We start from the raw sequence: 14904 nt of genomic DNA, 5'->3' as shown, positions 1-14904 counted from the left end.
AATTCTGCAATCTGATCCATACAGGCAGACCTTTATACCTGTGCAGAGTCCCAGGCACAGGGCTCTGATAACACATCAGATTTCAAAACCGGGGCCTAAGTTAACCACACATTCCTCATTATTTTTATGATGGATTTTTCAAGTTACCAGGACAAAAACAGTTGACCCGACAAAAAGAGGAAAGGGCAAAGTATTATTACATGAGGCAATAACAAGCATTAGATGTAGAGGAAGAAGGCAACCGAATAAGCATTAACAGTTACACAGGAAGAAAATTAAGGGTTCGATATTGCTTTCTTTAATCACGATTAGTCCTATTGACTTAAAAACAAGGGAGTGAGAAGGCATTGTGAGCTCAATTAGCCCAAATTCTCAAATAAAACTTAAAGAGAATCATTGTAAGGAAAAATAACCAAAATGATATGGGACCAACAATCATTTCAGCACTTTGCATTTGTATCCCACTCTTTTCAATCATACTATTTTGTCAGTTTCAATAGTCTTTAGGGCAGGGAATATGTCTTTTACTTTCCTGTAAAGCACTAACCATAATAATTATTATTCTAATAAAAAACTAATAACAGTGTGCCTTGTGAGGTACTATATAAATAAGCATGCTGATTTAAATTTATATCATTAATAAGTCTCTCTGAAAATTCTGGGTTGACCAAGGAGGTACCAGAAGGTTGGAGAAAAACAAATACAGTAAAAGGTTTCAAAAATGGGAAGAAGTGTCATCCTGGCAAACAATGATTCAGACGTACAATTTTAATCCCTAGTAAATTATCAACTGAAAACAATCCCTGAATAACTAGGGTCATAACTTGACACATGAATCTTCTGTGGTACAGATCCCTCATGGCCTCGGAAGTCTAGCTGGGCCCTACAGCTATTCTTAGCAGGGACAGGGACACATTCAGCAGCAGCCATTCATGTGGCCACCACATCCTGCATCTTACCTCTTACCTCCTACCGCTGCAGGTAGAGTCTATGAAACTGCCTCCGCTGTTTTATATGGCATGGTATGGCAGGTGATGCTGGGAGGTGAGGGACTATGCCACTGCTGACATACCAAAACATTGTGTAGGATCTTGCCCACTGAATGTCAGCTAGGGGATATGGAATAAGTTGGGAGCCCACAGCCTGCAGAGATAGCTGCTAGCTCAGAAACAGAACTGTCAGCTGGGGGAGATAGGACCAAAGGGGTTGAGAATCTCCCCATCCCAGGGCAATCAGAGGGCAGAAGTAGCAGAGCTCCACCCCTTAGGACACTTCCAAATCCTCAAAGCCACAGAGGATTGTCTGTCCTCTATTCATGCTTTTCTTCCCCAGGGAAGCTCTACAGTGATGACGAAAGCTTCAGGGCTGTGGTAACCTCATCAACACCTCTGTAGGGAAGAGAGAGTGGGAGAATATATATAGGGCCAGTCATCCATGTGTGTTTTATGGACAACTCATTTGTGTGAGATCTCTGCCCGTTTTAGCACCTCCATGGGTCAGGACCACAGAACCACTCAGACCTGTCTGCCAGTACTCAGGCTTGGTCAGGCCAGCATGGAGTCCCTCGACACACCCTTCACCCCAGCACAGTAGAAGGCTGGAATATGACTCCTATAAGGTAACAGAACCATGAGCAATAAGCACTGTGGTTTATAAAATACAGATCATGCTCGACAGACATGATTGTTTCCTTTGGTAGTATTACAAAATTAGTGGATGAAAGGAATGTGAGAACATACCTGTAATTTATTTGGTTTTTAGTAAAGCATTTAGTGCTGTGCTCTAAGAAATTTTTACTTGTAAAACTAATCCAAATCGGCTCAGATTACATGGAGTGGAAAGTGGCAGGAGAGTTAATGGCTAAAGACACATGGCAATGTGTGGAGATGAGGGGAGGGGCCTAATGGCTACTACAAAGAAGCAGGAGAGTTTCAAAGGCAGAAAGAAAAGTTGGGGACCAACTCTCACTGAAAGTCAGCGGAGTTGGGCACCTATCGCCCCTTTATGCCTTTGAAAATCTCTCTTGTGGGTTTTATTCACCATCATTACAAATTAGCTGAAAGTTGAAATAAGCAGCATGTTAATGAAATTCAATAACAGAAAGAGATCTAGAGATATTAGAAACATGGACAGAATACAACAAAACCTGATTGAGCTTGGGATAATGCAATCTGGTGGGAAGTAATCTAAAACATATGCTGTATATTTCCAATGGGAAGGAGAAATTGGGAAGCAGTGATGCTGAAAAAGACCCACAGGATGAATGCAGGTGTCAAGGCTGTATCCCCACTTTGAACTTTAGGGTACAAGTGTGGGGGCCTGCATGAGGACTTCTAAGCTTAACTACCAGCTTAGATCTGGTCCGCTGCCACCATTCCCACAAGCTAATTCCCTTCCCTGGGAAGCTTTGAGAAACCTTTCACCAATTCCCTGGTGAATACAGATCCAAACCCCTTGGATCTTAAAACAAGGAGAAATTGACTCCCTCCTTCCTTTCACCATCTCCTGGTGAGTACAGATCCAAACCCCTTGGATCCTGAAACAAGGAGAAATTGACCCTTCCCCCCTCCTTCCTTTCACCAACTCCTGGTGAATACAGATCCAACTCCCTTGGATCTAAAAACAAGGAAAAATCAATCAGGTTCTTAAAAAGAAGGCTTTTAATTAAAGAAAAAGGTAAAAATCATCTCTGTAAAATCAGTATGGAAAATAACTTTACAGGGTAATTAAACTTAAAGAGCTCAGGGGACCCCCCTCTAGTCTCAGGTTCAAAGTACAGCAAACAAAGATAAACACTCTAGTAAAAGGTACATTTACAAGTTGAGAAAACAAAGTAATACTAAGACGCCTTGCCTGGCTTTTTACTTACAAGTTTGAAATATGAGAGACTTGTTTAGAAAGATGGGGAGAACCTGGATTGATGTCTGGTCCCTCTCAGTCCCAAGAGCGAACGACCCCTTAAACAAAGAGCACAAACAAAAGCCTTTCCCCCCCCCCAAGATTTGAAAGTATCTTGTCCCCTTATTGGTCCTTTGGGTCAGGTGTCAGCCAGGTTACCCGAGCTTCTTAACCCTTTACAGGTAAAAGGATTTTGGAGTCTCTGGCCAGGAGGGATTTTATAGTACTGTACACAAGAGAGCTGTTACCCTTCCCTTTATAGTTATGACAGCAGGCAACAAATTTGAATTTGTAATACCCAGTGGCAGTAAATAAAAAAGACAACACAACATTGGGTTCATATGCAGAGGCATCATATCATAGAGCAGAGCGATAATAGTCTCTCTCTCTATTGCTCTTGTCTGACCAAACCTGGAAAGCTGTGTTCATATGTTGGTACCTCATTACTAAAAAGGTATTGATTAACTAGGAGTTCAGAGAAGACAAACAACAAAAGCAACAAAAATTATTAGAGGCCCTGAAAGACTGACTTACCTGTAGGTTCAGCTGCAATACTTGCTATGGAATTCTATGCTTTAACACACACACTTAGGCTCTAAGGCTAGATTCACAAAGGAACTTAGGCATGGCACGCTGAGCATCAATGTGCCTAACTTTTAGGTGCCGTGAAATCACTGGGATTCATAAAGCCTGAGTTAGGCACTTGGGCTTCCTATACAATGAATGAGGAGAGAGGTGTCTCAGAACGGGATTCCCAGAAGCCAGCACATTAAGCAGTTCCCCATGGGAGGTGCCAAGGAGAGGGTTGTGTCCTAAACCCCACCCCTCTGGGAGTTCAGCACCAGGCTGGAGGGTGGCACCTCTCTCTGCATGGCATTCTCAGCAGCAAGTCTTCGGTTAACATTAGATGGCTATGCCATTATTGTTGTAGTTGCTGCACTGCCACCACTTTTAACCCCAGGGGTAGGGTACTCACCAGGGATGTAGGAAACCCCCAATTCAAGTCCAACCTTTGTCTGAGGGGGCAAAGAGATTTCAGTAGGGATCTGCCACCTCTCAGATGAGTTCCCTAACCCCTTGGTTATGGGGTATTCTGATGGGGGTGGCGGGCTCCCTCTGTCTCTCCTCTTAAAGCTGTTCCACTGTGGATAAATAATTTTAAAAGGCCATTGGAAGAGGGGAGCTGGATCCTGGGGCTCCCAGGCGAATGCTGTAACCACTGGACCACAGAGTCAATCTCATGCTCGCTCGCTCTCTGTGGCCCAATGACTCTTTAATTATCTATTCACAGTGGAACAGCTTCAACAGGAGAGATTGAGGGAGGCCCACATCTGAATATCTTATAGTCCAGGGGCTGGAGTGTGCACGTGAAAGGTGGCAAGATCCCTGTTCAAATGCTGTCTCTCCTCAGTTGGAGGGAGATCTGAAGTGGGGGTCTCCCACATCCCAGGTGAGTACCCTAAGCACTGGGCTAAAAGTTATGAGTGAGATCCTCCACTCCTGCTGAGCTTGCCTATTGGTGGGGCCACACAGGCAAGTTAGGCGGGGGAACACCTATCTTCCCATGATTCATGTATTGCTCTGGAGCAGGGGTCAGCAACCTTAGGGGTCCCATCAGGGTAATCCACTGGCGGGCCATGAGACATTTTGTTTATGTTCACCGTCCGCAGGCACAGCCCCCTGCAACTTCCAGTGGTTGCAGTTCTCCATTCTCGGCCAATGGGAGCTGTGGGAAGCAGCTGCCAGCACATCCCTGTGGCCTGTGCTGCTTCCCACAGCTCCCATTGGCTGGGAACGGCAAACCACAGCCACTGGGAACTGCAGTGGGCCGTGCCTGTTGATGGTCAACATAAACAAAATGTCTTGCAGCCCGCCAGCGAATTAACCCCATGGGCCGCGTGCCATAGGTTACCGACCCCTGCTCTGGAGCTTAGGCATCTAGAAGCCTAGAGGGGAGTAGCAGTGCACATGCCCAAAGGCAGAACCATAGGCGCTTTGGGAGGTTTTATGGCAGCAATTTAGACAATAAGCAAGTTTTGGTGCCTACGCGATTTGGTGATAGCTCTGCTGAGGTTTTGTGAATCCTATTGGGGCCTGATTCTGGGATTTAGGCAGCTAAAGTGGCAGTTAGGCACCTAAGTCCTTTTGTGAATCTATCCCTATGTCTTTAAAGTTAAACTTTTAGCATGGGATTTTCAGAAGTGCCCAGTATTGGCCTAACTCTACTCCCATTGGAGTTTTACCATTGAGATCAGTGGTGATAGAGCTAGCCCAGTACTGAGGCCTAGATCCTCAAAGGTATTTGCATGCCTAACTGCCGTTGATATCAATGGGAGTTAGGAGCCCCGTGAGGACCTGGGCCTGACTGATTTTGGAAATCCCACTCACATTTTGTAAAAACAAACTTACATTTCTCCTTACAAAGAACAAACAGACATCAGAGAGCAATTTGTCCCTCTGATTCAAGATGTACTATCAAATCAAAGCTAATCATTGGGGAAGGTGTGCTGGGGTATATTTCTAGACATAGTCAAATGTAGTAAATGGAGATAGTATCATAGCAGAGAAGATTAAGGAAAGAATTATTGCATAGAAGAGGAAATAGTTAACAATAATAATACAAAGAAGATAATCTTGTGAGAGTATCACAAATATAGGTAGAAGAGGGTTAAATAAACCCTCATCTGTTTTTTGAATTTCAAACTATTTCTTAATTTTAACAGCAAGCATTATTTATGTGTGGAAGTGCTTGTCTTGAATACAGAAAGTCTAGAGCTCTCTCCTCATTTTGAGGTACAGCCCCAATTGGTTCTTGGAAGAAAAAATATATTCACTTTCCAGACAATTAGTTATGTAAATTCAGAGTGATCAGCAATCACAGAATAGAAGTGATGCTGGCTTTCTTTTTAAGGACTCTTCAAGAGAATGTGGCGTTGGCAGTCCATGTTGATATGCTTCCCTAGTGTTGTAAAGGCCTATGAAGGGGGAAACTCTTTTCTCATGATACTTGGACTTGGTACTGCAAGATGCTGAGCATTGATGTAAAAACAGAGCTATCAGCTGGGGAAGAGGCTCAGATTTGCCCCACTGAGGATAATCAGAGGGCTGAGGTAACAGAGTTCAGCCATGTTAAGACGCCTCCAAATCTTTGATGTCACAAAGGGTCATTTTCCCTCCTATCTTCCTTCTGCTCTTCCCTGTAGCAGCTGCACAGGGATTACTGTAGCCTCAGGGCTACCGTGGTTTCACCAATACAGTAGCCTTAGCTAGAAATTTCAGTGGGATCATTAATGTGCTTGAAATCAAGCTTATACTTCAATGCTTTGTTAAGTCAGGGCTAGATTCCTCAATGCCTACGGTATTGAGCCCATAAAGATGAACTATGAGTTACTATTTGTGTGAAATGTAATGTTTTTACATCAGACATGAACATGAAATCACATGAGAATGTAGTTTAAGCTTCAAAAGCAGTTCAGATAGACTTGGGCAAAATGGGAATTTTTGGAAGGTCACCAGTTCAGAAGATACCATACACTGCCATATACAAATCTAATTAAGTACACGAGAAAGATGAAATGCTCCATTATATGCTGCCTTTAGATAAGGTTCACATTAAATACATATGGCTTACATTGTCTGAGAAGACACTCTGATATACAGCACTGAAGAATTTAGGCAAGACAAACCTATTTAAGGGTCTTATGTGCACACAGCTCCCGCTGACCACACTGCAATTTGAAAACAACACACAGCCCTAAGAGTTTAAACTTTTAACATTTTATGGATTGATTATATTACATTGATTAATTACATGCCTGTTAAACAACTAGTAGATAAAAGCAACACTAGTTTAAGGATTATACGTTGTTTCAGAAGTTAGATAGACCATTTATTTCCTATCAGTTCTGCCACCTCTGTTTATATTAATTTAATATATTCCTTGTGACTAGCACTAATCTATTCTGGTATGACTTCTTGCTAAGTATTGTGTTATTAAATAATTATTTAACTTCATCTAATATTGTACATACAATGTTATACATATAACATTCCCTCCTACTCTGTTTACATTCCTTTAATTTACAGACAAAACTGCTCTAGAAATGGTTTAAAGTCAAATATGAGGAAATACTGTAGTTTAAAAACACCATAGGCCACATCCTATAGTACTTATCTAGCCCTTTCTAAGGCAAAATTCCCATTTAATGCAATATGAATGGTTCTTGAGTAAAGACTAGATAAGAACTTCAGGATTTGATTTCCTGTGAATAGCTTGAAACCTGTAAGAGATCAAGTGAAGCTGTCAAATAATTTGTATGTCATGGAACTATAATAATTAGAAAATATTCTATTTGTAGCTCATAGTTTAGTTATGAAATATGTTTTCTGTATTTCTCTCCCTCATTCTTCATTACTAACCATATATACATGAATATATTACATTATTCTCTTAAGAACTCATTGCTCCTTCTCACTCTGAGCTTGAAGCATAATCCTCTCTTTGGGCCATATGCTCCTCTTTGTGGCATGCAGTGGAGGGGAATCAAACTCCAGTAAATTGGTGGGGAAGGGCCACATGCCCAGGGGGGTAGGTGGCTACAATGTTGCATTCCCCCACCTCTCATTGCTACCCTTTGTGCCATCTACCATAGAGCTTAGCTGAAGGGAGGCTTGGCCAGGGACAGAAGGAGTGTCAGGGGAATAGCTGGTCAGCAAAATATTATTTCTTTTAATTTAATAATAAATTGCAATGTATTTGTACTTCCCTTCTACTGCTTGCACATGCGGTGGTGCGTGCAGGGTGGGGGTTAGATGTGGTACAAGTCAGTGCAGTTGATGGGAATGGGTGCTGGGAGACTTGCTGAGCAAGATTCTAGACAGATGGAAGCCCAGAGAACTGCAAGGTGGTCCCCTGTGAATCATCTACATTTTTTACTGGCAATTCCCCCTCCTGGATCAGCCCCGCTGTGGGCCGTTTCTGAGAAGGAACGCTGTGATGAAACAGCAGGGACCCAGGGTCGGTAGATCTGTCCTCCCCTTCCACAAATTTGAATACACAAAAGGTGGGATTTCACCAATTGTGACATCAGAATTGATTTCAGTGGAAATAGTTATGATACAACAAATGAAAGATTATGGATCCCATTGAGATGTGATGGCAAAGAGTAGTACAAGTCTAATGAGGTATGTGTAAGTTATACCTCAGAAGTAAATGAAAACTACAATGTCCTATGGTGTACAAACACGCATATAGGGGGTTTGATTGCAATCTGATATCTGAACAGTAGACTGGCTGTGCATATCCTAGTGATTCCAGCAAAACACCAATACCAATGTTGATAGCAGACCTAAGGTTGCTAGTGTAAGTTGCTCATTTGTCTTTGAAAAATGCCTTTATGGTTCACTGCTTTGGCTGATTGGACCATGCTGAATGTACTTGCTGCCTATTATTATGAACGAGTGCTTCTTGGACTCTCAGTATGCTGCCACACGTGACTTTACACTGTGCCTTGTCTTCTTTCACCAGCTCTGATTGAGTTCAGTCTGGCAACATCCCAAACATGCCCCCTTTCCTTCTACCCACCCCCTCACAGCCTCTCCATCATTATTTATTGCCGCAATACCTTTTACAGTCTGAATTTAACCTCAAGTACAGAACAGATAAGCTCGTAAGTAAAAAACTGATCACAGGAATGTCCTTAGTAACTATGAAAAACATAGGAGAGGTGGATGGAGAAAATAGTATATAGGAGAAAAATTGCTTTTAGATAGAAGTTTACAAAGTTTTTCCAGGTCAGATCTTGAAGGAGTGAAGATATTTGATGGCCTGTACTATATAAGCTGATGTAGTACATAAACACTGTCTTTACAGGGAACCAGACCAGTACTGTGATCCTGCAAAGTGCTGAGAAACTCTTCAGAATTTCTGAGCTTCTCCTAAGAACTGAGTTGAAGGCACTCAGCATCTCTCAGAATTGACTCAGCATTGTCTCCAGGTTATCAAATATGTTCCAATTGTGTTTTCCAGCTTTTGTAGGAGAGTGTGTGTGTGTGTGTGTGTGTGTGTGTACAGTATATAAAATTTCATACATTATAAGACCAGAAGGGACAACTGTGATCCTCTAGTTAGGTCCATCAATGGCTATTAGCCCGGATAGGCAGGAATGGTGTCCTTACCCTCTGTTTGCCAGAAGCTGCGAATGAGTGACCGGGAAAGGATCACTTGATGATTACCTGTTCTGTTCATTCCCTCTAAGACGCCTGGCATTGGCCACTGTCAGAAGACAGGATACTGGGCTAGATGGACCTTTGGTCTGACCCAGTATGGCTGTTCTTATGTTCTTAGTCTAACCTCTTGTATAACACAGGCCATAGGTCTTTCCTGAATATGTTCTAGTTCAAACAGGAATTAATATTTTAGAAAAGCATCTCATCTTATTTAATTTGCCAATGAGGGATAATTCACCACAACCTTTGGCAAGTTGTTCCAATGGTTAATAAACCTCAACATTAAAAATTTGCAATTTATTTATTTACAGTTATGTAGGCAACAGGACAGATGCTGGTAGGTCAAACAAATTTGCAAAAGCAGATTTATTTAAGAAGGCACAAATGGCTGTTGTTAAGCAATTCAGCAATTTTTGAATCTTTATATGTTTTGATCAAATAGCATGATACTAAATTCAAATCAGTTTCTTTCTGTAATACCTGCAGCAGGTTGGTAAATGCATGATGACATTTTGATTCTCTAAGGATTGTATGTTTGCAGCCAGAGCAAAAAAAGGGACAGATTTAAGAGAAAATATTAGCTTCAAGCAACTACAACTTTTAAAAATAATTTTCTTAAACTTAATTATTTGCTGAAACTGAAATAATTTGCAATGATAATGGAAGGGTCATATTTAAGTCTGTTAAATTGATTCTGTTTCAGAATCAATTTCAAAGCATGTACAGTAGGCTAACCTTACAGCCACTGTTGACTTTTGTCTTTCTTTGCTTGAAGAAGATTCTAGGAGACCAAACAGGGAGGCGGACACAGAGGGATGGTCATTAGATCATTTAGGCTGACCTCCTTAATATCATAGACCATTAAAGTTTCATCCAAAATATCCCTATATTAAACCCAATGACTTTAGTTAAATTAAAGCATTTCAGTGCTCAGGAAATTCAACTGTTGTATGCGACAAGCAGAGAGTAGGAGAGAATGCGTGAGGTCCATGTAATGGCAGGGAGTAGATTAGGTGAGACATGCCCTGGTGTTCCCAGCAGGCAATCCCTACTCCCATCCTCCACCCCCGCCAAAATTTCCTGATAATCTAATCTGGGGGAAATTCCTTCCCACCCCAAATCTGGCAGTCAGTTTGATCCTGAGCATGTAAGCAAGACAGTCAGACATCTAAGAAAAAGAATTCTCTGTACAACCTGAGAACAATGGTCCAGTCCATCTGGTGTCCCATCTCCAGCATAATATATCTAGCCAACTGTGTACCAAGAGAAAAAAATTCCTTCGTGACCCCTGCAGATGACAGTCTGAAACCCTGAAGCATGAGATTTGATTTTAATCATTGTCTTAATGCAGGGCTACAAGCATTATGAGCATGTTGAGGGCAATACAGGCAATCCCGTTCTCCCCATAGCCCATCGTGGAAAGGGATGAACAGGAGGACTCATAAATTCACAGATTCCAAGACTAGGAGGGACCAACCAGCCCAATTCCCTGCCCACGCACACAGGCCATATAATTTTGCTCAGAAACTACACAAAAGCATATATTTTAGAAACATTTTGCCTTAAAAACACCAAGTGATGGTGAGTCCACTACCTCCCCTGGCAAGCTGTTCCAATGTTTGTTTACCCTCACTGCTATGAAATTGTGACTTATTTCAAGGTTGAATTTGTCCCCCTTCCAGCCATTGGATCTTGTTATGCTTTTTGTCAGCAAGTCTGAAAAGCCACCCACTGTATTTTCCATGTGTAAGTATCTACACACACAGTGATCAAATCACATCTCAACAGTCTCTTCAATAAACTGAGCTCCTTAATCCTCATATTGTAAAGCTTGTTCTCCAGCTCCTGCCTGAATCATCTTTGTGGCCCCTCCTTTGAACTCTCCACAGTATTACAATACCCCTCTTGAAGTGTAGACAGAAGAATGGGATACATTATTCTAGTAGCTGTCTTAGTAGTACTGTTTACAGAGGCAAGATCATGTCCCCACTTCTATTTGATATTTCCCTTTTTATACATCCAAGGATCCCATTAGCCCTTTTAGCCACAGCATTGCACTGAAATCTCATGTTGAGGCAAATATTTATGGTGACCCTGAAGTCCTTCTCTGAATTAATGCTTTCCAATAGAGTCTCCCATCTGATAGGAATAACCTGCATTCTTAGTTCCCAGATGTATTAACCCACATTTGGCTGAATTAAAATGTATTTTTCTGGTTTCTGACCATTTAACCAGGTAATTCAGATCACTCTGTAACAGCAATTCATCCTCCTAATTATTTACTACCCCACCAATCTTTGAGTCATTAGCAAACTGTACCAGCTAAGATTTTAAATCATTGTCTAGATTGTTGATAAAAATATTAAATAGAATTGGACTGACAACTGCTCCATGTGGTACTCTGTTAGAATTTAGAATACCATTTAAAATACCCATTATCCATGACAATATCTATTACAATACCAAATAAACCGAATATCAATCACCAATTATTATAAATTAAAATTCATTAAATCCTAATTTTAATATAAAATAAAGCAAAAAGAATACATAAAATTGAAAATAAATAATGAAATAAAAATAAAATGTTGAAATCAAAATCAAACATTTTGACTGACCCAAAACAGCTTTATTTAATTTGATTTTGTGGAAAATTTCAAAATTTTAATCTTTTGTTCCAATTCAGTACAATTGTTTTTTAAAATGTCAGTTTCCCATTGAACAGAAATTCTGAGTTTTGATCAGCTTTATTTGTGGACGGAAGTGAATTCCAAAGTCAAGGATTCCTCACAACGAATGCCTCACTCGTTGTATACAGGGGACTCTAGTCCAAGCACTTCGCCTGCTCTAACTGTGGCAGTATTGCACAGAAAAAGATGGTCTCTCTGGACAACAGTTCTCATAGCATTTGGGGACAGAGTTTCAAAAAAAATGTCAGAGTCCATACCTGGGGCCAGATTTTCACAAGAATTCTGCTCCTATTTATGCACCAAAATCAGAAGCCAGATTTTCAGAAGGGCTCAGCACACTGGGTGAGTTCTTTTGAACATCTGGCCATAAGTTTCACTATTGGAGCTATTCAGAGCTGAGTACTTTTGAAAATCTGGTTCCAATTATGTGCACTGAGCACCTGAAAATCTGGCCTTGAGGGCTTTTTTGAAAACCTTGTTCTCTGGGGCTTATATTTGTTTTGATGGGGTTCTCTTGGTATTTTTGTTGGGTTTTTATTTTTTTATATATATGTTGCTATGTATTTATGTTAGAGAAGGCAGGGTCAAAGAAATGCATCTTGCACTTGGAGCGGAAAGTAAGGAGGTTTGTGATGGGTTTTAGTTCCTGGGGGAGTTCATTTCACAGACCCAGACCAGACCCCAAGAAATCTCTGTCTCTTGCACAGACAAGCTTTACCCTTATCGGAGAGAGTTCCATTGTGCCAGAGGAGTGTACTTGTTGATTGTGATCTTCATCCTGGAGCAGTTGATGGGCTTTTAGACATTCTGGTCCCAGATCATGAAGCGCATTAAAGATAATAAATAAGACCTTTAACTTGATAGTTACTAGGTTTACATAGTGATTATGCCTTCTGAAGGAATGAAGCGGCTGCGCTGCTATCAAGAATATGCAATTTTTCATAAAAAATGACCTCCTATATCAGAGGACTCATAGGCTGCAAAGGTGATGGGGATGATCCTGGTGTTTACAACCCTTATTTACTAAATTTAGCTGAAATGATAATTAAGAACAGAATTATGTCTTCTTACATTGCTGTAAGAACATCTATAGATTTTCATAACTATATATATATATATATGAGATTATAATAGTATTAATAATTATTAATGCTTATGCACACATTTGCCAATTCTTTAGTAGCTCTCCTCCATGCTTCAGCAACACTTTTATAGATTCAAAACATGTTTGTTTTAACCAGAGATTTTGTGTTATATTGAAAAAGATATTGATTTTCATATCTGGTTTATGAATTCTGTTTTTGTCTACTCTAGAGCTGAATATTCATACTAACCTCATCATTTGTAAGTGTAGTACACCGGGTTATTGACATTTTGAAATCCAGTATTTTAAGAGGAGTTTTCCAATAGCTGTCAGAACCGTTTTCTGTTTGGTCAGTTAAAATATTACATTAGTGCACTCCTGGTTGAGATCTTTATCATAGTTGGTTGTGTGCTTTAAAATCAGTAATGTGGTTCTGTTGATCTTACTGAGTCTCTGTCAAAAACTCCAATTAAACTCTAGCACCCAAACATTTACTCACCGGCTGTTGAAACATATTTTCTTTGTTTTTGTTTTTTTCAGTAACAGAGTTGAAGTGTTATGCAAACACAGAACAAATTGTAACAATTAGCCTTAGATCTACTCAAAGAAGACAATGATAGCCGAGAAAATCTACCAGATGGTTCTTTTTAATAAATACATTAATGTCTTTTTTATTTTTCTCCAATTTTGTTGACTAACATGATAACAGAAACTTTCAGACCATCAAACCAGTTTTCACAATCTGCCATTAAGTTTGCATTTCACAGAAATAGTTCTGACAAGCACTAATAGATGAATGTTGGTGCAATAATGAAACAGTATAAGGCATATTTACACCATCCTTACATACAGAACACTGTACACACAAAAAAATCACAGATCTGCAAATTCAATCCCCAAGACATTTTACGCTTATAGGCTTGGCATTAAACAAATATTTACCCAAGCAACAGACAAACCTCTTGTTCTTGTGTGATTTATTTGTAACATTGTGCTCATGCAGAATAGATATTTGCTTTATTGCATTAACATTGAAAGAGTATTGGGATTTGGTTCTGTAACCAGTCCTATCAAATTTAAAACCCTGTTTCTCTCCATCCATAGAAAGGTTGAGTCATTTTTACTGATGACATAAAGTGATAGTGATCTGATGATTGGGTTTTTTATTTGATGAGTTACAAAATGACAATGAATCCCAGATGATTATAGTGTGAAAACCAACTTTCTTGATCATGCACATTTTGTTTTACTAATATAAAATGGTTTAGTCCAGATTCATCTTGTTTTTGTTTAATTTTTTTTTAAGAAACCATGTACTATCCAACATCCACTGTTCACAGAAAGAAATAAGCAGTAGGAATCACTCTGACTGCAGAGTGGACCATAAGGAGGACAGCAGTAGGATAGTGGCAACTTTAATAAACATCAAATGCACCAGAGATACTTCATGAGGGAGGCAATTAACTATAACCCATATTTTTGTAAGAGTTCAGACTGCCATGGCCGTTTGCGCTCTGGAAAGTAATCTGGAATATGGATTTTTTTAAAATCTTGAATACATTTTTTCATTTCTTCTTCAACACTCAGCTTCTCACATACCTTCTTTTTAGAAAGATTTGTTTCTCTAGACTTGCTAATGAGAGTTTGAAAGAGTTCACTGTTCCTGCGTTTGTCTGGAGGTGGCATCCACTGCAATGGGGCCTTCTTAGATGGACGATCCAAAGTTAGAGTATTTGGCTGGTGTGCTGTTGACTGTTGGGTGCCAGCAGCATTTTCTTGAGGAGTGCTAGCCTCTGAATGGCTGTCACAACTAGAGGTGGACAACTCATTGCAGGAAGTCCCACTTTCGCTTCCTTTGTCTGTGACTTTGTCATGCTTCCTTTCTTCATGTTCTTGTTTGGGAGACACTGTTCTCTGAGGTGGTCCTAAAAAAAGCAACAACAAAAAAATTATAAACATTAACTAGACAGCAACTTAAACAGAAAATTGGGCTCTGTTTTTACA

General features: G+C 40.2%; 1 protein-coding gene across 1 annotated transcript in view; it reads right to left on the bottom strand.

The window, feature by feature from the left end:
* Positions 1–14364: 14364 nt before the first annotated feature.
* Positions 14365–14904, bottom strand: part of KCTD8 (potassium channel tetramerization domain containing 8) — a 168018-nt gene continuing 167478 nt past the window's right edge. Inside the window, exon 2 of the mRNA XM_065405535.1 lies at positions 14365–14825. Within this exon, the coding sequence (XP_065261607.1) occupies positions 14365–14825 (461 nt within the window). The remainder of the gene's footprint in view (positions 14826–14904) is intronic.

This window comes from Emys orbicularis, chromosome 5 (assembly GCF_028017835.1).
Source record: "Emys orbicularis isolate rEmyOrb1 chromosome 5, rEmyOrb1.hap1, whole genome shotgun sequence".
Classification (NCBI taxonomy): Eukaryota; Metazoa; Chordata; order Testudines; family Emydidae; genus Emys; species Emys orbicularis.
The sequence above is the reverse complement of the archived record's forward strand: the minus strand, read 5'-3'. Positions and strand labels throughout refer to the sequence as shown.